The sequence below is a fragment of the Lepidochelys olivacea genome (assembly GCF_965140295.1).
Source record: "Lepidochelys olivacea isolate rLepOli2 genome assembly, chromosome: 1".
NCBI lineage: Eukaryota > Metazoa > Chordata > Testudines > Cheloniidae > Lepidochelys > Lepidochelys olivacea.
This window is the reverse complement of record NC_140411.1, coordinates 186,750,075-186,776,729: the sequence shown is the minus strand read 5'-3', so window position 1 is coordinate 186,776,729 and position 26,655 is coordinate 186,750,075. Positions and strand designations below refer to the sequence as shown.

Here is a 26,655-nt window from a genome sequence, read left to right as displayed (position 1 = left end):
GCTTCCTACCACACCATGCTCTGATCCTGTGTCTATGTGGATCATGGACATTTCTTTTTTAAAAAAAAGCAGTGAAATAAAACGCATAAATTCCTGATCCATCACTTTTCAGACAATGGGCGATTCTCCACTGACTAATTGTAAATTGGACCAAGTCCAGAATGAATAAACTTAGATGGCAGTACATTTAATTTCAATGTGTCCTACCATTCTGCAACGCTTGTCCTTAAAATTTTACTATTTGCTGTAATGCTTAAGCTTAGATTTATGCTTAAGAAGTTATGAGCATGGATCTGTACCTTAGCTGAATCCCATTAGTAATAATTCTTTATGCTATAATCCTTTTGAAATGCTTTAGCACTGAAGACAAAAAATGTGAACTATGGATACCTCCAGACATAAAATTGTTTGGAAAACTTTGGGGTTTTAGTCCACATGGCCTTCCTCTGAACTGGTACATACTCTAATCCTTAATGGCATCACTACAGCTACTCCCCTGAATGGTTTCAGAGTAGCAGCCATATTAGTCTGTATCCGCAAAAAGAAAAGGAGTACTTGTGGCACCTTAGAGACTAACACATTTATCTGAGCATAAGCTCAAAGCATAGCTCACGAAAGCTTATGCTCAAATAAATTGGTTAGTCTCTAAGGTGCCACTAGTACTCCTCCCCTGAAAGAGGCACTTTTAGGGGTGATATCAAGTATTCAGGAGATTGGCTCTTTGGCTTAATATCAATCTTACAAATATATCGTGGCAAATGGACATAACACACATAAAAACAATATGAAATATCCAAAAAGAAAGATCTGACCCACCCATATCTAATTTTTTTTAAGTTCAGCAAACAAAGATTATCCATGTGTTTTAAAAAAGTAAAAACTTCCTAATGTCAGAGTTAGATATCATCTCTTCAGAAATATAGAGGTGATTACTAGCTTCCCAGTGGGACCCAACACTTGCTTATTCTAGCCCTAGAGGAGCTTAAGAGAACAGTCTTTAAAGACATGGCATTTTAAGATGCCACAAAGCTACTTTAAATGATTATTTTAAAGACATTTTCATGCATCTCTGAGCCCTCTACTATTGGATTAGGGCGCTCTGCATAGCTGCATTGACTTCAGTGTGTTGTCTATAAAAATGTGGTATTTACAGAATATTGGATTGTGTGGTATGGTATAAGGATTTTCTCCACACTTTTTCTGGGATGGTCTGCAGAATCCCTGGAGGATTTACTACTCCTGAGTAATGTGGCCATCCCAGTTTCATGCTAATGAAACACTTAGGGCTCGGCCACACTTGCGAGCTAGCTCACTACCCATCCGCACTGGCAAGGCACGTAGAGCACTCTGACTCCAGGGCTAGAGCGCTCCTGGTACTCCACCTCGGCAAGAAGATTAACGCTTGCTGTGTCTTGGCTGAAACGCCCCGGCATCAGTGTGAACGAGGTGTTGCATTACTGCGCTCTGATCAACCTCCGAAAAGTCTCATAATCCCCTTAAGTCAAGTGGCCACTCTTCTCATTGTTTTGGAATTGCTGCAGGAATGTGGATATGCCCTTTGAAAGCTCTGTTTCTGACAGCCGGCTGCTTATCTGCTCCAAGACAAAGCAACCATTACTGTGGAATGCTGGGTGTGAGAGAGAGGCGGGGGGGGGGGGTGTTTGCTGCTGTCTGAACTTACAAGGCAGCATGCTGACATGCTGTCAGCCCCCCCAAAACCCACTCTCTCTCCCCCCACATACACACAACTCCCTGTCACACTCCACCCCCGCATTTGAAAAGCACATTGCAGCCACTTGCATGCTGGGATAGCTACCACAATGCACTGCTCTCTGTGGATATTACAAGAGCTGCTAATGTGGCTACACCAGTGCGCTTGTAGCTGTCAGTGTGGACAGATTGCAGCGCTTTCCTTACTGCACTCTACAAAGGCTGGTTTAACTCAAAGTGCTCTACGTCTGCAAGTGTAGTCATGCCCTTAGATTGCAAAGGCAATAGCTGGGGCAAGGGTCATCTTTATGTTCTGTGTTTGTACAGAGCCTAGCACAATGGGGTCCATGTCCTTAACAAGGGCTTATAGGCGCTATGATAGTACAAATAAATAATAACAATAATAATAATAAATGTATGAGCGCTTAAATTTCTAGTATTTGTTGTTTTCTTTCAGAATCTTAAAATATTATGTACACAGCTTTTCAAGAGCAGACATAAATTACCTTAGATAAACATTTAGTAGTTTATGCTTACTTATGTAAAGTTCAGAGCCTCTAGATATATTCATTCTATCATGTATAGCACTGAATTAGGCAAATGTGACAAGTCAACTGACATTCGTGCAAGTTCTTGGCATTAGAGTAATTTAGATTAATTTCTCTATACATTCTTTCATAGACTTTCATTTGATTTCTCTGCCAAGTAGCCATCAAAACAATTCCTGGGTGAGGTTTTTGGAGCAGGTGTTAGCTATGGAAAGCTATTCAGTATTAACCATACCAATATTCAGTATTAACCATATTGCCTTACCTCTACAAACTTTGGAGACATCTTTTTTTCCCCTGATTACTGTTCTTTCACAAAAGGCCTGATTTAAAGTATCTGTCAAATCAAGTCTCTGGTTTCCCTCTTCTCCCCGCATTAATTGGGCATCTATTATGTTTGGGTGGGAAGGAAGGAGGCTCTAGGCTGATATAGCAATACTGCTGGGAAAAGAACATTAACATGGATAAAGGGATTTCCTAGTGGTATAAATACCTGCACACGACCTCCCTGTGCTCTGGAGCCCTTGTTTATGTATATATGCAAGTTAAGAGAACTGGAATAGAGTTTGACTGCTGTTAATCAATAAGGATATATTTTGTTAGAAAATAGGGGAAGGTGTTTCTTTGTCTTTTCTCCTTTTGTGGGAATGAGTTGCCAAGCATTTACTTCAGCTGACACCTTCGTCCCCTTGAATTCTGACTCTTCTCCCGCTCTGCCTCTGATAATGCATCATAGCGCTGCAGAATGCTTGCCCGTCTCCAACCATGCTACCAATGTCGTGTCTACAGGTACTTTTTTACTAGAACAATTACACTCTTGCTTACTTTCTTTTTAAATGCTTTTCCCTCTTTCTGTAAATGTTGCCAAACTTAACACAGAGATAGGGAAACACAGGCAGAGCTATTTCATATCAGCTCTGCAGTGACTGGGGACTACCTTAAAGCAGGAAAGTTTTCACAAGGCTATGTAAAAATGAATACATCTAGAGCGACTAAAATGTCTGCATTTTAGCCAAGTTTGTAGCTATCTCTAAATTTGTTATGGGATTAGGTTGAGGTATTTGACCAGCACAGTGAGGTACTGGCTACAAATACTATCAAACTTTTGTAAACAAAATAGTCTTCAGTGACACACGTCTCCTGAAATAAACCAAATTATATTTTGCCTATGAAACTGCAGTTTATAAATATATAAATGTATGATTTCAAATGGGTGATATACTTAAAATGAGGCAGATGCTGATGGCAATAGCTGGGGAAAATACCCATTAATGGGAAAATTAACATTTTAATAAATGCTGAGTAAAGACAATGGGATTTGGGTGAGATTTTCAAAAGCGCCAAAGTTACTTAAGTGCATCGGACCCATCCTTCTGTATTTTGGAATGTGGTACCTTTATCTGACTAGGAATTTTAGTATGTTAAAACTGAACAAAAATCAAAATGTTTCCACAGAAAATGTGCTTGCTACCTGAAAATGTACAGAACTGGAGTTTTATCTCATTGGCATTTCTGTTTTTTTGAATGAATGAAAATAAACTTTCATAAATAGAGAGAACTGAATATTAATTTCAGCTAACCCACTGACTTAAATTGAGTTGCGTGGAGGAGAGAATTTTACTAGATGTCTTCAATAAAACGATGATCTCTTGTTAAGCATACTGGAAGTAACATCTTTCAGTTGGAAGGAAAATGAACCACTTAAGTACAGTACACTACACAGAAAATTGAGAGTATTGATGACAATATGATTGCATGTATTAAATAGGGGGTTCAAAATGTTTCATAGTGCTTGTTAGAAAAACATAAGAGAACTTAAATTAGGGAAAAGAGAACAAATTTCTATATCCATTTTATGGTAGCACTTTCTGAATTGTTTCATTTCCCACATGCTCCAAAGTAAAGAATTAAATGAACACATGTTGGCTGAAAATATCACCACATCCTTTTACTAAGTCTATGCTGTGGTGTTTAATAATCATAGGCCCAGTTCTGCAGTCCTTCATAAAGCACAAATCCCACTGAAGTCAATGGAAATTTTGCCTAATAAGAAATGCAGAATCACATTCTATTTTATTGTATTATTACCCAAGAATGCCAGTGTACAGTCCTAGAAGAAAGAAAAAGTGGGTGAGGAAATCTCTTTTAGCGGACCAACTTCTTTTGGTGAAAAAGACAAGCTTTTGAGCTACACAGAGCTCTTCAGGTCTGGGAAAGGGGGAAATGAAGAAGAATTCTTTGTAACTTGAAAGCTTGTCTCTTTCACCAACACAGGTTGGTCCAATAAAAGATATTACCTCACCCACCTGGTTTCTCTAATATCCTGGACCCAACACAGCTACAACACAAAGAAAGCAGTAATAGAGAGAACATTTATTTGTATTAGGGGAAAGGTTCTAAGTTTTTAGTACAGATGACAAGAACTGTAATACACAGTGCTATGGTGAGTCAGTGTAAAGAACTTGTGCAAAGAAAGAAATGTATAAGGATTTTTACACAATCATTATTTAATTCTTTTTTTAAAATGACAAAATCCCTCACAATGCGTCTGGGCCTTGTAGCGCCGTTGCATATGAATTAATTTTGCTAACTGGCAAGTAAGTGAACACACACACACAAAAGCAAAGATACCTCATCATAAACTTTAGACAAGTACATGTTATCTGTATGCTATATATATTATTAAAGATATGTTCTGGAGTAGATTTTATTTAAAAAAATATCTTAGCGATGTAAGACTTCACTCCTGCATCTGCTATTAAAATATTGCCAGGAAGTTGGAAATGTCAGTCTTTTATGTCTGAAAATCATGGGATGTGTGGATTAGCAAATTGCAGATTGGCAAAATTCAACAGTAAACAAGTAATTCAAAATAAGTCTTTAACTAAGACTTTTTGTCTAAGCACAAACATTGTACAGCTTTATCTATACTGTGTAGTTTAAAGCAGTACAGTCCCTAGTGTGGATGCAGGTATGCTGATATGAATGTGCTTTACCAGTATAGTACGGAAAGGAGAATAAGCAATACCTATCTAAGGTCCCCTATACCAGTATAACTGTGTCAACAGTAGCCGCTGTACCGGTATAACTATATTGGTGGTAAAAATCAGGCTGCCTCCTCCCACAACTAATATTGTTATACTAGTGCAAAACGTGAATGTAAACTATAAAAGTGTAGTTCTAAATATCTGAACTTTGATGACCACGATAACAGCAGTGTTGTAAACTATTAAAATGTCATAGATCATTACGTTAACAGTTTTGCCATACTGCAGAAATCCTTCTGTGCATTTATACAGCTCAAAAGAATCAAAGACACCAACATAGTTCTGTAGTCTTAGCGACAATTCATATACAATCCAGTACTTTAAAAATATCCACTTGTTTGTATTTGTTTTTCCTTTTAGTCCCAGAGCAAGGGTGAAAGAAATGCAAATTTCTCCAGACTGTTCTAACAACATGCTTCAGCTTTGATGTAGAAGGATTAGCCATGAATAGTAACCAAGTCGTGCAGTTCTCATATCTATCTTTCCTTGGTCTCTCTGCTGCGGCTGCCAACACAGGAGCCTATTTGTGACTAGGTTTTCTGTGATGTGGACACAGGTCCAAGAAGACATGAACAACTCCCACAAACTCAGTTAACTTAGCCCACTGAATTGCCATCCCACTGAATTGCCAATATTGAAATTACAGTTAGGAATACTCAGTTTGAGTTGTCCTAAGTTCCTGAACGAGCCCTGATGTGGGATTCAGTGTTGTTGGGGTCATTTGGAAGCAAGGTGAATTTCTGAAAGGGTCAAAAGCATGGCCTCTTTATTGTTTGAGGGAGAGGGCTAAATCCATTATTTGGAAGCAACAACAGACTCATAAACTTCTTTCATGGATCAGCCATTAGAGGGAGACAATATATTCTCATTCTGTGGGATTTAGCACATCTCCACGCATCATTAATATACAACATCTTCAAAAACCAGACTTCCTGCTTTGCATGCATACAGAAATGCATAGTAGATTTTGGGGATACTGATGCTAGACATTACAGAGCAGAGATATGAACCTTCAATCTCTTCATTAGAGTCAGCCAAAATTATTAATATTTTTATTTACAGAATTGACCAGCAATAGCTCAACATTTGAGGATACAGAAAACTTTACAGAATATTTTGTCAGTGTAAAATGCTGCCCTACACAGCTAATAATTTTATTATTGTGGGTCATGCTGCTTCTTAAACCCTTACCTGGTTTCCGGAGATGCCTGATACATAATAGTGTAGCCAAGCAAACAATGGAATCTATTTCCTTGTTCTCTTCTTCAAACTTCTGCCAGCCATCCCACTGCCTGCCAGACACCTGTGCAAACTATGGAGACAAAGTGCATGTGGGTCTATTGCTACTGCTATTGCAAAATGTTGCCTAAATTTTCAAAGTTTTGAATGTCTCTACTTTTGAAGGACCATCTGAAGACACCTTAAAGGGCCCTGGTTTTCAGAGGGTGGGTGCTCAGCACTTCTGAAAATCAGACCCTTTTAAGGTGTCTCCAGGTGAGTGCCCCAAATCACTGCATGCACAAATGTAGGCTTTACTCTACATAGAAAATTGTCCTCTTGGTTATATATGCTTCTTTTAGGTTTTCATTTTAGGGGCTGATGGACTTTTCAAGAACTTAGAAAAGATTAAAGTAAAAATAGATGGAACAGTATTGGGGGCCTGATCTTCATACACATGTAAAGAGGAGAGCTTGTCAGGATACCTAAATTATTACACTTGAGATAATAAATTTAAAAACCGGGCAAGATAAATCATTGCTCTTGGCTAAAAGCGAGCTAGCCAGTTTTCTGATGAGGCATGAGCACCTACTATAGGCTGTTTCCTACAGAATTACCTTGAGAGTTAAAAAGCAGCATAGAATGGTTAGCATGCAGGCAGAAACAAAGTACAGATATTCTCTACCTCTGGACTGAAAGGATGTATCTTGAATCCTCATACATTTTCTTACCAGTCCCGTCTGTTTTGTCTTTGGTCCATACTCCTAAATGTTCCTACGTGCACTTCTCCATGGCAACTTTGGGAAACGCATCTACAGGTCTTCATTATTCAGTCCCTTCCTGTCATTATGGAAACCAACAGTCTACCTATGGGGTGATGGCAGGTAAGAGATATTCACTCTAACAGGTTAGTTATTGGCATGATTGTTTGAGGGGATTTTCCTTCAGAGGGGTTGAGGGAATGGAGGTTAATGAGAGGTAGGATGGCCTCATGGTTAAGGCACTGGACTGGGACTCAGGAGAACTGGGTTCAGTTTCATGCTCTCTCTCAGCCTCTATCTGGGGATCCTGAGCAAATCACTTACTTTCTCTGCCTCACTTCCTTGTCTGTGACACTGGGATAATGCTTCCTTTCTCTCACCCATTGTCTGTCTTGTGCACTTAGATTGGAAGCTCTTTGGGGCTCTTTCTGCCATTTCTGTATATGGCCCCAGTGCACTGGGGCCCCAATCTTACTTGGGGCCTCAGGGGCCCTATGCAGTACAAATAATAAAAATTATAACTGATTATGGAATTTGTATTGAATTCAGGGAGGTAAATTCAGCACAGGACGTAGCTGCTTCAGAATAATCCACCCAGGGCGAGATCAATTAAAGAAACAAAAATAAATGGAGTGCCATTTTTGGTACTCATAAAACTTGTGACAAGGTATCAAACATTCCATTAATTGTGACTCAGATTTTGGCTGGTGAACATTCTGTTTCTCAATCCAGAGTCCCCACTCCTTTCCCTGAAGCTGACTTGGAGCAGGTAGGGAAGAAAAAATGAAAAGTGCATTGTCTGGATTCCCTCCTCCCCCATGTTGTTCTTCCCTCCCAGTCACTCCTGATACAAACAAAAAGTGTGAGGTCACACCTTAACAGCTGGTAGCTATGGGCGATCAGGATTGTTCCTTATACTCACAATTAAAATCACACTGTTATGTGATAGTGTGGCTAGTGTATCTGGGACACCACTATACCTTGTTATAAAACATCAAGGGAAATATCCGGGGCCTGACATGGTTTAGTAGGTATAAGAAGCATTAGTCTTGCAGAGACTGTTGCAGGCTTTATGATTAATAATAGCCTGGCAAGCTTTGAAATAGGAACTTATGTTGAGTAATAACAACTTGCTTTCAACCAGAGTAAACACATCAGGGGTGGTTTCTTTTCACAGAAATACTGTAGCTGACATGTAGGAATCTCAGTCCTTCAGAGTGAAAGGAAATGTATGTGAAGGCCAAAGAGAAATCACTTAATTCAGTTTATGCTTTTCCAAATCTCATGGAGCAATATGAACTGTTTTCACACAGAGGATCCATAGACTTTATGACATAACTTGTAAAGATGTCTTAGCACCCAATGCAGTTCTCTAGATACCACACTGAAGAGAGAAGAGAAATTGTTCAATATAAAGGTGTTCAAGTGAAGTGTCAACCAGGAAAATAATGTAGTAATGCCAGGGGAAGAGACTTGCCAGGAAATAACTATGGCTCAAAACTAATCCAAAATCAAACACAGCATTTTATTTCAATTGAGAAGGAGGGAAAATGTAAAAATGAATCAGCACAGGTGAATGTTTCCTCATGCAGACTTTTCTGGGACAGCAAGTAAGACTCTTTCTTCACATGGCCAAATGCTCCTGCTTCTGTGTCTCTTCTTGTGTCTCTGGTACAGAAATTCTTGTTTAGATCTCTATGGGAAGTCTACAGAAGAAGAATCATTAGATGAGGAGGATTTCCATTCAGAAATATCAACCTATTTCTACACCAAAAGAATTCCATGTTACTGCAGTCTCTCCTTTTTTCCCACTTCCTTTTAGGCATCAAGCCTGCAACCCCAGAGATGTTATCAGCAAGTCTCTCCCAGAGTCGCATTTTACAGACCTGCAGCATGCCCCATCCCAACGTGGTGAATGGAGTCAGCACTCTGCAAGGCAAGGCCTTCTCTTGTTTAGACTTTTGCCCTTCTGACATTTAACAGCTCCCTCTCCTTTTTCGCAGTCATACTGCATGTGACTTTATATATCAATAGGGTTAGAACCTCCATTGTATTCCCAGCCCTCTGGAGGATGTATCTAAGCAGTGAACAAGACAAGAAGAACAAAAGAGAAGGAAGAGAAAGGAAGGATGGTCTTGTGGTTTAGATGCTGGGCTGGAGATGTGGGTTCACTTCCAGACTAGGCTACAGACTGCATGACTGGGCAAGTCAATTACTCTCTTGATCCCCCAGCTCTAAAATGGGGGTAAGAATTTTTCTTTTCTCCCTCCCATGCTTTGTCTGCCTTGTCACGTCAGAGAGACAAGGTGGGCGATATCTTTTATCGGACTGACTTTTGTTGCTCAATAAAAGATATACCTCACCTACCTTGTCTCTCTAAAATTCTGAGACAGACACTGCTACAACAACAATGCAAGCAACAATGGAAGATATCAAATTTTGTCTGTTCAGCTCAGGGAGTCTCTCTGTTTGTTCAGTGCCCAGCACAAAGGGCACCTGCTCTTGATTAAATGGTGCTGTATTGTCCAATAGTGAATAAAATTTAGCATAAAGTAGTTCATACTTGTGCAATTACTTTCCTCTCTAAAATTATAATGTGACGATCTTATCATTCTTTGGGCTTCATCCTGTACTCTTTACTCAAGGAAATTTCCATTGAAATTGGTTGTATATAGTACCGAATCTGCATATCACATGTAGTTTATAAAGTAGTATTGTTGGTACCAGAAAACAAACAAAGACTATGGGCCAGATCCTCAGCTAGTGTAAACTGACATAGGTCCATTTACTTCAATGAAAGCAATGCAAATTTACACCAGTTGAGGACCTGTCCCAATATAAGTCTATCTAAGGTACTTGTATGGCCCTCATTCTCATAGTATTTGAACACTTCATAGCATATAGTACTATTATTCACATTTCACAGATAAGGAACTGAGGCAAAGTATGACAGTTCAGGGAATTGAGCCCTGGTCTCCTAAGTGCCAGGCTGATGCCTTAACCACTGGACAATCCTTCCTCTCTCTAGTATGTAATATTACAAAGCTTAACAGTTGATAGTTGACACAAAGGTTTCTTACGCAATGCTGGAGAATGATTATATCAAATTGTGCTTTTTGCCTTCATGCAGGTGGCCTGACCCCTTGCCTTTATAAATTTCCTGAACATGCTCTCAGTGCCAGTTCCTGTGCTCTGGGGCATGGCTTCACTCCCATGCACCAGTCTATCCTTGGAGATGATCCCACAGCCACTGACTTCAAGCAGGAATTCCGCAGAAAAACCAAGTCTGTTGAAGAGCCAATAGACATGGATTCCCCTGAAATCAGGGAACTGGAAAAGTTTGCCAATGAGTTCAAACTGAGGAGAATTAAGCTAGGTATGTGCTTTGTACTAGCCTGAAAATCCAAATGAAAGCTCAATTATTTCTGTATGTTTTATATTCTAGTCCATCTGATATGCTTTATAATTTAAAACCTGCCTCACGTTTACCAAGCTTTCTCCATACCTAGAAGACTTGTTTAGAACTAATTGCCTCAAGCTTTTTGCAACTTTTTGCAAGAACAGTAAGTGATTTTAAAACTTTCTGCTCTATCTACTACTTCTGTCTGCCTCTGAGAGCAGATTATTGGTACCTGGACTAGCTGTATTCTAGGGGAAAGTGTGATCAATCACATAAATCATACTGTAAAGTTGCATTTAATTCAGCCTTTCAGGATTGTCATGGAAATTTGCCAAACTGGGTACAAAATCTACTTGTTACTATGATAGTGAAAAACCTAAGGATACTTTGCCTGTCAAAAATTATTCACCACGGCAGTTGTACAAGTTGTAAGTCTGATTTAAGGTATGATTTAGACACAAAATGACACATTTTTAAATGATTTCAATGGAGTTGGACAGGAAATGATTTTTATCCTGTGAAAAATTGATGAAAGTGAAATTTTATTCATTTTCACCAAGCTTTTGGTTGCCCAAAACAGCAAAACATACATTTAATTTTTTTTCATAAAACCCGTGTTTTAAAAAAGAAAGCAGCTGTTGTAGCAATACATTTCTATTTAGTCAAAAAGCCATTTTCATTTTAGATGGAAAATTTCCAACCAGCTCTAGTCTTCAACCCTTCCTTTAAAATTGTACCCCAGGTTTTGTGGGGGCTCAGGGCTGGGGTGTGGGCTTACCTCAGGTGGCTCCTGGTCACCGGCGCAGTGGGGGGGGGGGCAAGGCAGGCTTCCTGTCTGTCTTGACTCCGTGCTATGCATGCCTCAGAAACAGCCAGCAGGTCCAGCTCCTAGGCAGAAGTACGCCCGGTGGCTCTGCACACTGCTCTTGCCTGCAGGCACCGCTCCCGCAGCTCCCATTGGCCACAGGTCCATGCCCTATCTCTCACACATATATGCACTTCTGTTTGGCTCTTTGGGAACCTAGACTTCTCTCAGATTCACGTATTCCCTTGTCGCCGGGCCATGTCCCATCATGCATGATGATGCAATTTCTTTTCACTAAATGATCTCAATGTACAACATACAACAACCAAAACTGAGGAGCTCCCCCTCCAGTTTTAGGTTCATTTTAACCACTGCTGAGTATTGTGGTGACCATTTTGTTACCATCTGAGAACTACTTGGGGATGATATGAAATGTGTGGATGATCTCAGCTTGATTTCTGGTGGATAGATGTCCATATCATACTCACTGGCAGCCTCAGCACCGTACAAAGATTAAATGGGCACTGGTGCTGGATTATCCCTATCACCCCTAGAGATTTCCCTCCATGACAAGATGGAAGCACACTGGTGGGGCAGTGTGAGGAAGCTTGGTCCTGTCTGTGCTGCACTGAAAAAAACGAAGTTGTATGTGTCAAACACTGCAAATCCAGCCCCTTCATGGATACTAAATTCACTTTGTGAATTACGAGTGGTCATTTTTAATTTTCTCCTATAACAATAGATTGTATCATTACAGAATATGGCATGACTCCACTGTAAAACACAGCTCTGTAAAAGCATGTAATTTATATGGCTGTAACAGCCATCTGTATTATCTCTAAAGCTACAGGGATATTACTATCCATTTTCCATACAGAAATGAGAGCTAGAGCAAGGGTATGGTGTCTGAAAGAGTGTTTACAACCTGTGCTGTTTTGCTGTATATCATGACTATTTAATGGTCAGTCACAGAAAGGGCAAGATTACCTATGCCCACGAATACTTCAGTAGTAATTATTTACAGTGGCTTGATCCTGAATTCCTGCACACTCAAAACGCCTATTGACTTAAACAGATGTGGCTGAACAGAGACTGCAGGATTGGTCTTAATGCCATTAATAAAAACGGGATGTACCAACAGCCTAAAGTCAAGTAGACAGTGCCCTGCTAGGGCAAAATGTTAACATTAATAACAGAGGGTTTGATACTGTGAGGTGCTTAGGATCCTCACTACCTACTAATGTCAATAGGAGGGGAAGACACTCAACACCTTGAGGATTATGCCCATTATGGGGAGGAGATAGAAGAAGACTTAGCTGTGTCTACAGTGAGGATTAGGCCGACCTAACTATGGTGCTCACTGAATGACATTTTTCTCAAGCCCTGAGCAATGTAGCTGGGTCGATCTAATTTTTCAAGTGTGGCCCAGGCCTGTGAGAGAGAGGCCCAACCCTGGAAATGGGATTGGAAATTGTGTTTTATTTTGTTGTTTACATTCTTCTTTGTATAATGGTAGTGCCTAGAGCCTCTGCTCATGGCTCAGGGCCTCATTGTGCTAGGCACTGGACAGATACATAATGAAAAGACAGACCCTCCCCCATAGAGTTTACAATCCAAGTATATGAGGAGAATCAGCAGGTGGACACAACAAACTGAGGGTAAATGAGATTAAACAGGAGGATAATGATTACTGTGAGAAGCAGCAGTCACAGCAGTTACAATGGTGTGAGTAAAAATCAGAGTATATTCTTAGATTTTAAAGTCTGAACCCTGAATTGTTCTTCTTTTCTGGGTTTAAATCAAACCCCTAACGTTAAAATAAACTTTTAATTCTGTGTGCAGAATTACTGCATGATCATTTGCTGTTGCTTCCTGCCTACATTATCATACTGGTCAAATTGCATGTGTCTCATGATAGACATGGGAACGGATGCTCATCTCACCTGTTTTACACTTGTGATCTCCACTGAAGACAAGAGAGATACACCAGAGTAAGACTGATGTCAGATCGAAACAATCAAAGAAAACACTTAAGGCAACTTACCAAAAAGTGTGTTTTGGGGGCAGTGACCAAGGTGGAATGTATCTTTCTGTAAATAAACCAGGTTAGGTTACTCAAGTTTTTTTTTCTTTATTGCTTTTTGACAGGCTACACACAAACAAATGTTGGAGAAGCCCTGGCTGCTGTGCATGGCTCTGAGTTCAGTCAAACAACCATTTGCCGATTTGAAAATTTGCAGCTAAGTTTCAAGAATGCCTGCAAACTGAAATTGATATTATCCAAGTGGCTGGAAGAAGCAGAACAAATAGGAGGTAGATATTTATAACGCCTCTAGAATTTAGTCTTACCCCTACAAGAAGCTCTTTAATGTATAAGATGGTTAGTAGTATATAACTTCCACTGGTCCAGCTTTTTGTTTATTCAGGTGGGGAAGATGAATATAAATATTGTAGGATCAGTACATGCATTAAATTCAGTAGGACTGATGCCTGTGTCATGGGTAGAGGGAAGCAAACCTGCCAGAAACGTATGGCAGGCACAAATTAGAGAGATGTGGCTCTCTTATATGTCCCTCATTTCCCTCAAGCCCATTCATGCAAACTAGCCCAGCTCTTGAGGTACAAGGCAGCTGGTTTTTGATGCACTGCCATTGAATTCTAGTCCGAAAGACAGCATAGCTGGCTGTGGAAGAATCACTGGTACAAGAAGATCTTCCAATGGTAGAGCGCTGGTGTTGAAACTCCTACACCAACTTGCTCCCTATTACAGGTGTAAGGGATGTGGCAATGGGAAAAGGAATGTGACTACCCAACACCATGCCCCCTATAAAAGTAGAAGGGGGGGATACCATGGGAGTTTTAACATCTGCTCTTTGCCATCTTCCCTATGCCCTGAAAACCCCAGCTGCTGGATGAGCCCCTGGGATTCTGTGGCAGAGGCATGACTTAGGACATGATTTAGAATAGGTTAGCTGTTGTAAATTACATTGGAAGACCTGCCCAGCACATAACTGGCTCAGGATGAGGAGAGAGAAAAGCTCCTGGCAGTGTATGTTCCTTGGCCTTAAGCAACAATCTGAGCTACTATGTAGCTGAGGTTCTGCACGTCAGCAGATGGTATGCCGGGACGTTAAAAGAAAGCAGATCCAGATCCAAAGCCTCTCTCCCCTGTAGGATTCCTCTGAAGACCAAAACAGGTGAGCATGTGATTCTTTCATATACAGTATAGCTGACTCCTTCCTATTGAAGATCCAACTCAGCTTTGACAGAATTTCTCATCCGAGCCCCAAAATGGCTGATCCTTTCTAATCTCACAATCAAAGGTTGCCCTTTCAGAGGCATGGAATATGTGCTGGAGTGCCACCGACAGAGGACCTAATACACACTAGATTGGATTAAATCAGATCATGTATGTTCTATCACTGTCAAAATGACTTTACTGATCATTAAGGGAAGAGAAATGGTGTAAGTAAGAAGATACTTCCATTGTTATAGTAGCTTTTACCATTGCTATTTAACCCCTACATTTTTATCTGTTCGGTGCACTCCTGCTTTTTCCTCCTCCCAACCACAAATAACAGGGCGGAGCCTCAGGCGGAAGGGGCAGGGCTAGGGAGTCAGCCTCCCCCAGCCAGCCCTTCAGCGCTCCCCAGCCCGTGCTGCCTGGGGCTCCGGGTCCTTTTAAATCGCTGGGCCCCGGGGCAGCTGCCCTTTTTGTTGCCTGTTTGTTCTAGAAAAGCATCCTTCACCTCCTCTTCTTAATTTGATGGTCTATAATAGACTCCATATCATCATGTCACCCTTATTTTATTCCCCATTTCTTTCCCAGAGACTTTCAAATGGTCTGCCTCTCATCTACTTCTGAACCTCAGATAAATGTGTATATATTTTTGGTGTACAATGCCACACCACCTCCTTTTTCGCAAACTGTCCTTCCTGAACAAGCTATACCCCTCTATAGCAAATATTCCAGTCATGAGATTTAGCCTATCAGTCTCTGTGATACCAATTGTCATCATTTGGCTTATGTACTAATCCTTTCAGTTGTTCCTGTTTATTCCCCATACTCCTTCCATTTGTGTATAGGCATCTAATACGTTGAGCAAATTCCCCCATTAATTTCCCTCTTGTTGCTCCTTTGACCCTACAGTAATTTCCCATGTCCTGCACAACATCTGCCTTTTTCCTGTTTAACTGTGGGGATTTGTCAACTGTCCCTTTGAATCTAGTTTAAAGCCCTCTCTCGGTTGGTGAATCAGTACACGAAGATCCTCTGACCCTTCTTGGTCAGGTGGACCCCATCTCTTCCCAGTAATCCTCCTTCCTGGAACAGCATCCCATGGTTGAGGAAGCCAATGATGCAGTCTCAGATGCACCCAAAATCAGCCCTTGTGTGAGCTCAGCCTGCAGTCATGAGCCAGCAAGGGCTGCGTGGAACATGCTCATAATGGGTACAAATTCTTTTGCCCTGTATGTGGATATCCAGGCCAACAGACTCAGTGTTTCTCCAGTGCATTTTGAAAATGAGCTGCATCTCTTGGAACAAATTATGTCAACATGTCCCACTATGACCATTAAACCCACTGGCACAAAACTGCAAAAAAACCCAAATCAAAACAACAATCTCTGATCAAATCCAAACCATGTCTATGAGTTTGTAACAAGAAACAGTACCTGCGGTTGGACCAGAAATATTTTGATGTACAGAGTGATTTTGACACGCTCAAAAAATGAATCTGCTTTGAACCAATGTAGATAGGTTCCTTCAGCGCTGTTCACAACATAAACCTTTACTTATTCCTGAAGAGTGCAATTACAACATTCAGCCAGATGTCCCAAAGAGAAATGTTTCAGAGTAGTAGCTGTGCTAGTCTGTATCAGCAGAAAGAACAAGGAGTACTGGTGGCACCTTAGAGACTAACAAATTTATTTGAGCATTAAGCTTTGGTGGGCTAAAGCCCACTTCATCAGATGCATGCAGCTGAAAATACAATAGGAAGGTATATACAGAGAACATGAAAAAATGGGGGTTGCCATACCAACTCTTAGCTCACCTTAATCAATTGGTCTCGTTATATTATCAGCAGGAGAAGAAGAAGAAGAAAAAACTTTAGTAGTGATAATCAGGATGGCCCATTTCAAACAGTTGACAAGAAGGTGTGAGTAACAGTAGGGGGAAAATTAGCATGGGGAAATATTTTAGTTAGTGTAATGACTCATCCACTCCTAGTCTTTATTCAAGCCTAATTCAATGGTGTCCAGTTTGCAGATTAATTCCAGTTCTGCTGTTTCTCGTTGGAGTCTGTTTTTGAAGTTTTTTTGTTGAAGAATTGCGACTTTTAGGTCTGTAATTTAGCGTCCCGGGAGGTTGAAGTGTTCTCCGACTGGTTTTTGAATGTTATAATTCTTGACGTTTGATTTGTGTCCATTTATTCTTTTGCGTAGAGACTGTCCGGTTTGGCCAATGTACATGGCAGAGGGGCATTGCTGGCACATGATGGCATATATCACATTGGTAGATGTGCAGGTGAATGAGCCTCTGATAATGTGATTAGGTCCTATGATGGTGTCCCTTGAATACATATGTGAACAGAGTTGGCAACAGGCTTTGTTGCAAGGATAGATTCCTGGGTTAGTGTTTTTGTTGTGTGGTGTGTGGTTGCTGGTGAGTATTTGCTTCAGGTTGGGGGGCTGTCTGTAAGCAAGGACTGGTCTGTCTCCCAAGATCTGTGAGAGTGGTGGGTCGTCCTTCAGGATAGGTTGTAGATCTTTGATGATGCGCTGGAGAGGTTTTAGTTGGGGGCTGAAGGTGATGGCTAGTGACGTTCTGTTACTTTCTTTGTTGGGCCTATCCTGTAGTAGGTAACTTCTGGGAACTCTTCTGGCTCTGTCAATCTGTTTCTTCACTTCTGCAGGTGGGTATTGTAGTTGTAAGAATGCTTGATAGAGATCTTGTAGGTGTTTGTCTCTGTCTGAGGGATTGGAGCAAATGTGGTTGTATCTTAGAGCTTTGCTGTAGACAGTGGATTGTGTGGTATGGTCTGGATGAAAGCTGGACGCATTTGGTAAGTATAGCGGTCAATAGGTTTCCGGTATAGGGTGGTGTTTATATGACCATCGCTTATTAGCACTGTTGTGTCCAGGAAGTGGATCTCTTGTGTGGTCTGGTCCAGGCTGAGGTTGAAGGTGGGATGGAAATTGTTGAAATCATGGTGGAATTCCTCAATGGCTTCTTTTCCATGGGTCCAGCAGATGATGATGTCATCAGTGTTGTCTGATTATCACTACAAAAGTTTTTTTTTCTTCTGCTGATAATAGCCCACCTTAATCGATTGTTCTCCTTAAGAGATGGTATGGCAACCCCCACTTTTTCTTGTTCTCTGTGTGTGTGTGTGTGTGTGTGTTTGTGTATACATATCTTCCTACTGTATTTTCCACTGCATGTATCTGATGAAGTGGGCTTTAGACCATGAAAACTTATGCTCAAATAAATTTGTTAGTCTCTAAGGTGCTAAAAGTACTCCTTGTTCTTTCCACAGAGAAATGTTTCAAGCAGATCATTCAGCAACCATATCTGGCATGTGTTCATGGTATTAAAACATGACTGGTAACAATGGTTTCCAGAAATTATTGTATTTGTTTTAATCTTGGAAGGTAACTCCCCCTTTTTTAATATAGCTTTATACAATGAAAAAGTTGGCGTGAATGAGCGGAAAAGAAAGCGCAGAACCACCATAAGGTAATACAATACTTCAGCAAATTATGTATTGGAAGTCCTTTTTTTTTCCTCATATCCTTCTTAGGTTTGAAATCTAAGTAATACTTTTCCTTAGAAGCCCTATCTAGAGCTGGTTGAAAAATAAATCCAATTTTGAAAAACAGGGACAAATTTTGTGTGAAAATTTTCACAAAAAATTTCATCCCATTTATCAACCAACTAAGGAGCTGCACCAAAACCTTCAGCCTTTTAATTTTTTCAACAAACCTCCCCCTCACACACTTTTTGTTTGTAAAAAAACATACCCATTTATGACCCCTGGTAATCCCATCCTTTATGACATCCAACTCAGTAATAAACTTCTGTACCCCACTGGCTCCTTATACAGCCTCTGAACTTCCTTTGTGGGAGGTTTGATGATACAGGAGAAATTGCATTACTTCTGCTATAACTTGTGGTGATTAGTCCTGGTGGCTTGGGGGGAAAGCTTGCTGCAAAGAGCATCTACCCCTCCCTTGGCCAGGGATCTGGATCCTGTGGAGCTTCTACAGAGGGTCTTTCAGAGGCTGTAAGGAAAGAGGGAAGGGGAGTGCAGAGTTGCCAACTCCACATAGCAGGAAGTTGTCAGAGAAACCCTGAAAAGTTGCTGGATGTTGCTATTTTAGCATTCAAAAGGCATCAAAAATGTCACTTCACTAAACAAAATTTCCACAGCATTCAACAGAGAATTTTGTGTGTATGTATATAAATACACACACACACACATGCATTGAATACATTATAGAATTTCTGTATACATTAATCACTGAAAATGTTTTTAGACTGTAGATCATATTCCAACAGGTGTTTGTCATAGAGTTTTGAAGTGCATTCCATGGCTTCTTGGGCTGAGAGGCTGTGAATGAGAGGAAGGGTTTGACTAGAGCTCGTGTTGGCAGAAGAGGTTACTTACTGTAACTGGAGGTTCTTTGAGATATGTGGTCCCTCTCTGGATTCCAAATGTGGGTGCGCATGCCTGCCGTGCACCAGAACTGTTCAGAGTTGTGTCCGTTGACCCGCACGTGCTTTGTGCATCAACCGCGTGGCACGTCCGAGGCTTTAAGAGGCTGTGTGGATTGACACTGCTCCAGTTCCCTCGCACCAGTAAGCAACGGAGCCTGGAGCAGAGGGCAGCTACTGGAATCCAGATGGGGAGCCCATATCTTAAAGAACCTCCAGTTACAGTAAATAACCTTTTCTTTGAGTGATGGTCCATATGTGGATTCCAAACATGGGAGAGTAGCAAGCTGTGCTCAGTGCAGAGGCGGGCATGAGGGCTCACCCGAAGTTACAGGCTGAAGGACAGCTTGGTCGACTACCACATCTGTCACTGCAGCAGGTGCGAGGGCATAGTGGGCAGTAAGTGTGGACAGAGGACCAAGTGGCCTCCCAACAAATGTCCTGCCATGCAACATCTGTATGGAAGGCCGACATGACAGTTTAAGCATGCATGGAGTAGGCTCCCTGATGGGAGGTGGGGGGGGGAGACATGAGAGAGAGCGTAGCAGTCCATAATACAGAGGGAGAGGCATTGTGAAGAGAGGGTGCGGCCCCAGCAGCGTTCTGCAATGGTGAGGAAGAGACAGGATGAAGCGCAGAAGGTGCAAGTGCGGTGCAGACAAAAGACCAGCGCTTGGCGGATGTTGAGGGAATGTAGCATGTGTTCCCTGTATGAGGTGTGTGGTTTAGGGTAGAATGTGGGGACAATGTCCCTTGGAGCTGACTTTCTCTGTTTTTGCACCTTTGGTGGCCCACATCTATGGAGTTCAGCCCCCTCTGCCTTTGGAAGCAGAGTGGGCATGGGCCCTCTTGTTATTAATATAGGTCATTAACAAAAGTATTTACATACATAAATAAGCAAAACCAGATGGGATAATGACATCAATAAAAATATGAATTTTGATCCAATTATTAGCTAAACATGATGAGAACTGTGCTGGGTCCCCCCCCACACTCTCTGCTAGGTCATTCCAAACTATGATGACCTGGATAACACCGAGGAATGGCTCCTGTGCACAGATCTGTCCCAATGCCTGTATTAGCATGTATACAATCCCAGTGTCATTGCAAAGAGCAGTCAGTCTTCACAGCACTGCTGCTGATCTGTGCAATGAGGCCTGCACAAATTTTTGTTAAAACCAGCATGACTCTAGATTTCTATGTTATGGGGAGAGTGGCCATCTGGAATAATCTTCAGAGATCAGTGGTGTTTGGAGTCAAAGACCCTTTTTCTAATTGGGGAATAGTCCCAATGAGAGACACCTCTTCACAGGAGACATATCATCTCCAATTCTACTATTACACTCCTGGTGTATCAGTGCTATGCTGGCATCCATGAAACACCTCTAATTTGCAAGCCAATAAAACTAACTGGTTCCTTACACACTATAAATGATCAGTTTTGTACACATGCACACACAGTGCAAGGAAAGGGGGACGCACTCGGTAAGAGAGAAAATGTTCACTGATCCCTTGCGGAGCCTGGGACCCCAGCTTGGGAACCTCTTTAAGAATGAGCTAGAGGAGAGTAGTACCTCTGCACTTCACTCCCATTGAAGTTTTAGGTAGATTTCTTGAGGATAAACTAGAATCTGGAGATGAAAAACAGTGAGTGAGTTAGCCTACTCCAGTGTAGGAGCTTTGTAGGACCTGATCAAACTATCCATAATATGGATGTGAGAAATTATATTTTATTTTCAGCTGTTTGACCCAGTGAAAACTTTATTTAAATACTTATTACTACAGCTGTGCATCTATGGAACACTCAGCTTTCAGCTAGCTAGCATCAATAACCCAACATAAAAAAGAAAATGCATTACTAATGAAATTACACTAAGGGCAATCTAAAGTTACATGCAAAGTTGTTCATCCGTACTAGAATTTCTGCTGCAGGGTCTTGAACCACACTAGCAGAAATAAACATGCTTCATATCTAGAATAAAGTGTACAGTGACCTCTTGTGGACAAAAAGGAATGATACCGCTAATGCTAAAACTAGGTGTGACAAGATCAAGCTTTTCATCCTAATTGCTTTTGTACAAGCACATTTCAGGCACTTATTCTTTTTGGAGAATAAACAGCACACAAAAAATTCACCTATATTCAGCCTCTGTGTCTGAATATGGGAGGAAAATAGCTCTTAACTTTTATGCTGCCTGTACCAGCTGAACCGCAGCACATTTTTGGGTTCTACTGCAATGCAAATAGGCTAAAACTGACTTTTGGGGAGCATGTGATGATTCTTGGGTTGCCATGGGCTATATAAATGCATGAACTACATTTAATGGATTACCTCTAAAATTATAATAAAGTCCTTATTATTTTCAGTGTGGATTGAACATAAAGATACTATCAGATTTTTGCAGCCCATGGCAACATGGAACCATAATACCCTTTAAACTCAGTGTTTTTACTGAGAGGGAAAGCAAAGCAGTTTCTTGCCTTTTTAGTGCAATATTTTTAATGTTCATATCATTGCAGCTTAGCCTAAAATAGCAGCCATGACCCAAGTCTGTCCAAAGTCACTAACAGTGGCATTTTTATTTATCCCTTCTTCCAGCATTTCTGCTAAAGAAGCTCTAGAGAGAAACTTTGGGGAACAAAGTAAGCCTTCTTCTCAAGAGATTATGAGGATGGCTGAGGGGCTTAACCTCGAGAAGGAAGTTGTGAGAGTTTGGTTTTGCAACCGAAGACAAAGGGAAAAGAGAGTGAAGACAAGTTTACACCAGAACACCTTTAGTTCCATTATGAAGGAGCATCATGAGTGCCGGTAAAGTTTCCTGTGCATAGTTGAGGATTTCTGGGTCTTTAAGATTTTTTTTTTAAAGTATTGTCAGTTTGAACAGAAACATTTGTTTCCTCTATAAGTTAATTTTAACTGTAACATATCTTCAGTGGGCTTGATTTTAATGTAAAAGATTGGAAACATTGTTACTATATGTATTTGTGTAGGGGAGACTGTTGCTTAGCTGTCAACTATTCAATCTGCATTAAATTGATTGTTAAAAATTTCATAGTAAGTACTATTCATATACCATGCCTTTCTTGCATCCACAATACATTCACTAGTTAATGACAGGTTTCAGAGTAACAGCCGTGTTAGTCTGTATTCGCAAAAAGAAAAGGAGTACTTGTGGCACCTTAGAGACTAACCAATTTATTTGAGCATGAGCTTTTGTGAGCATCCGATGAAGTGAGCTGTAGCTCACGAAAGCTCATGCTCAAATAAATTGGTTAGTCTCTAAGGTGCCACAAGTACTCCTTTTCTTTTCACTAGTTAATGTGAACTTTACCCAAAAGATCTGGAATGAAATCTTGTGTTAAATACAAAGAAGTTACTTATTGGAACTGTAGCATGTGAAAGAACTTGTGTGATGTGCCCCTCACTCACCCAACAGCAATGATCTTCACAAACCTAGAAAAGCTACAGCTGTTGGGACCACAGAAGTGCCCCTTCACAGCACCAAACATTTAGAGCCGAGGGATGAGGCTGTGAGATCAGTGGTTCGTCCTCCTGCTAAACTTCAGCATCATTGAAGTCTGAGGAAGGTGACCGGGTAATTGAGACAGTTGCCAGTCTTAAAAAACTGCTTAATGCAAACAGCCTTTCTTCTTTAAAGCGGCCTCTACATCTTCCCTCTTGTGGAGTCTAGCTGGTAATACAAACTCATGAAGGTGGGCTAAGTTCTATTAAGCAAGGACTGAATAACTGCCCTCCCATAGAGAGCATCAAATGTAGCAGCTTGGCAGATTTCTAGGATGGAAACATTACATAGGCATTCTGGTTGCTGCCTTAGCCCTGGTACAATGAGCTTTAAGACCCTTGAGATACTGCCACCTTTGCTAATGTGCAACATTTCTCAATACACAGCCAATCCATTTAGACAGGTGCTGAGCAGAAATGACATTCCCTTTACACTGATCGCCAAAGGCTACAGAAAGTCTTGCTGACTTTCTAAATGCTTTAAACCTAGTTAAATCAAAACTCAAGTATAAACTCATTTTCCCCTGGGGAGGATGAGGTTTAGAAAAGAACAGGCACAAATAATTATTTCTAGTCCTCTCTCTTGTCCTGTCCTGCAGAGATGACAAAATGATTTCATAGCTCCATGCCCAGGAAGCCAGGGATTAAGGGGAGTTGGAATAATGTGACTTCATCACTCAAGGGACGGGTGGTCCAGTGATCACTGCAGCAACATTGCTCCCATTATTTGTTACAACGATACTAATTAATGTGTACATATTTCAAGCTTTTTCCCAGGACTAAAATTAGAGGAATGCACATTAGTGGTGTCATAAATATAAAGGGAAGGGTAAACCCCTTTGAAATCCCTCCTGGCCAGGGGAAAGCTCCTCTCACCTGTAAAGGGTTAAGAAGCTAAAGGTAACCTCGCTGGCACCTGACCAAAATGACCAATGAGGAGACAAGATACTTTCAAAAGCTGGGAGGAGGGAGAGAAACAAAGGGTTTGTGTGTCTGTCTGTAGTCGTCTTGGCCGGGGACAGAACAGGAATGGAGTCTTAGAACTTTTAGTAAGTAATCTAGCTAGGTATGTGTTAGATTATGATTTCTTTAAATGGCTGAGAAAAGAATTGTGCTGAATAGAATAACTATTTCTGTCTGTGTATCTTTTTTGTAACTTAAGGTTTTGCCTAGAGGGGTTCTCTATGTTTTTGAATCTAATTACCCTGTAAGATATATACCATCCTGATTTTACTGGGGGGATTTCTTTATTTCTATTTACTTCTATTTTTTATTAAAAGTCTTCTTGTAAAACACTGAATGCTTTTTCATTGTTCTCAGATCCAAGGGTTTGGGTTTGTGGTCACCTATGCAAATTGGTGAGGCTTTTTATCCAACATTTCCCAGGAAAGGGGGGGGTGCAAGTGTTGGGAGGATTGTTCATTGTTCTTAAGATCCAAGGGTCTGGGTCTGTAGTCACCTAGGCAAATTGGTGAGGCTTTTTACCAAACCTTGTCCAGGAAGTGGGGTGCAAGGTTTTGGGAAGTATTTTGGGGGGAAGGACGCGTCCAAACAGCTCTTCCCCAGTAACCAGTATTAGTTTGGTGGTGGTAGCGGCCATTCCAAGGATAACGGGGGTAATATTTTGTACCTTGGGGAAGTTTTGACCTAAGCTGGTAAAGATAAGCTTAGGAGGTTTTTCATGCAGGTCCCCACATCTGTACCCTAGAGTTCAGAGTGGGGGAGGAACCTTGACATGGTGGCGCAGTGGTGGGATTAACCTGAAATCATTTTGAGATCCAGTTGAGATTTTTTGAACTAGAAATACAGATTTTAAAAAGGAATTTTTAGGAAGTCCAGAAGGCAGCTTTGAAACTGAAAGCAGCTTGGTTTCTCTCTGCTTTGTGGCCAAGCAGAGACAAAAGGGGATTATCTTGTGAATTGCAGGTTTTCTTTGCCTGGAGGCACGGTACTTAACTCCTGCAGGGAAATTCACAGTCTTCCAACCCAGAGGTTTTTTTTTTTTTTCTTCCTAAAAGTAAATAGGGGGTGTGTGCTCTACCCATTTGCCTGGAGACAAAAGTGGCAGGGTTTTTTTTTTAGGATTTTGATTTTTTTTTGTTTTACAAGGAGCACAGGTTTGAAAAGAAATTTTTTTCTTCTTTGGGCTGGGTAAGCAGGTTTCCAAGTAGTTGGAGGTTTTTTGCTTTAATTTGGGCCCAGAGCAGAGACAAGGGAATTGTCTTTTTCTGTAGGCTGACAATCACTATCAGAGAATAGGTATTCTATTCCAGCACAGCAAAATTTTACAGCCAAGTTTTGTTTGTTTATTTCTAAACCTCGGGTGTAAAGTTAGTTAAAAACAGAGAGGTTAGAATGGCCAAATCCTCAGCTCGACTACAGCTGGAATTAGCCAAATTTCAGGCTGAGGAAAAACAAAGGGAACATGAAAGACAGATAGAACTCATGCAGCTGAAGAAGGAACAAGAAAGGGAGGCAGAACAACACCAAGAGGCTGCCCACAAGAGGGAAATGGAGGCAAGGAAGCATGTGGAGGAGGAGAGGGAAAAAGAGAGGAAGCATGTGGAGGAGATGGAGAGGATAAAGGCCCAGCAGAATATACCAACAAACCCTAGCAATCCTTCTCCAGGTACCACTTCCCATCCCAGAAAGTTCCCCACCTACAAGGCAGGTGATGATACTGAGGCCTTCTTAGAAAACTTCGAAAGGGCCTGCCTTGGGTACAACATCTCTACTGACCAATACATGGTAGAGCTGAGGCCGCAGCTCAGTGGACCCTTAGCTGAGGTGGCAGCTGAAATGCCTAAAGAACACATGAACAAGTATGAACTGTTTAAATCCAAGGCGAGAGTCAGAATGGGGATAACACCCGAGCAGTCTCGTCGGAGGTTCAGAGCCCTAAGGTGGAAACCAGACATGTCATTTACCCGACATGCCTACCACATTGTAAAACATTGGGATGCCTGGATATCAGGAGCAAGTGTTGAATCTCCAGTAAATTTGCCCTTCCTAATGCAAATGGAACAATTCTTAGAGGGTGTTCCTGAGGAAATAGAAAGATACATCCTAGATGGGAAACCCAAAACTGTAATTGAGGCAGGAGAGATTGGAGCCAGATGGGTGGAGGTGGCAGAGAAGAAGAAAACTGGTCGCAGTTGGAGCGGAGACCAGAAGGGACCACCCCAGACCACACCCTATTACCGGGGGCCGCCCAAAGCCCCACCTACCTCCCAAAGAACCCTCCAGACCCCTTATCGTCCCACCACCCCGTTCTCCAGCAACCCTCCTCGCCCCAGTGACCCGTCAGCTGGACGATGTTTTAAGTGTAACGAGCTGGGGCATGTAAAGGCCAACTGCCCCAAGAACCCCAACAGATTACAGTTCATTGCACCGGAATCACACCAGAGGTCCACAGGCCCAGATACCTCCCAGATACCCTTGGAGCGGAGGGAAACTGTGAGTGTGGGTGGGAGGAAGGTCACCGCGTGGAGGGACACCGGAGCACAAGTGTCAGCTATCCATGCTTCCTTAGTGGACCCCAATTTAATCAACCCAGAGATCCAAGTGACGATTCAACCCTTCAAGTCCAACTCTTTCAATTTGCCTACAGCCAAGTTGCCTGTCCAGTACAAGGGCTGGTCAGGAATGTGGACTTTTGCAGTCTATGATGATTATCCCATCCCCATGCTGTTGGGGGAAGACTTGGCCAATCATGTGAAGCAGGCCAAGAGGGTGGGAATGGTCACCCGCAACCAGGCTAAACAAGCCGTGAGGCCTAGCTCTGTTCCGGAAACTTCTATCAGGACCCAGTCAGAGGTGATGGACCTGGACCCCAGGCCAATGTCTGCAACAGCAGTAGTGGATCCAGTCCCAGAGACCCAGACGGAACCAGTCCCAGAACCGGAACCAGCCGAACAACCAACACC

General features: G+C 41.6%; 1 protein-coding gene across 1 annotated transcript in view; it reads left to right on the top strand.

Moving 5' to 3' along the window:
* POU1F1 (POU class 1 homeobox 1) overlaps positions 1-22,396 on the top strand; it is a 237,563-nt gene extending 215,167 nt beyond the window's left edge. Inside the window, exons 4-9 of the mRNA XM_084617069.1 lie at positions 7,258-7,407; positions 9,107-9,220; positions 10,415-10,660; positions 13,638-13,802; positions 18,168-18,228; positions 21,806-22,396. Of these exons, the coding sequence (XP_084473195.1) occupies positions 7,258-7,407; positions 9,107-9,220; positions 10,415-10,660; positions 13,638-13,802; positions 18,168-18,228; positions 21,806-22,019 (950 nt within the window). The 3' untranslated portion in view covers positions 22,020-22,396. The remainder of the gene's footprint in view (positions 1-7,257; positions 7,408-9,106; positions 9,221-10,414; positions 10,661-13,637; positions 13,803-18,167; positions 18,229-21,805) is intronic.
* The last annotated feature ends 4,259 nt before the right edge of the window (positions 22,397-26,655 follow it).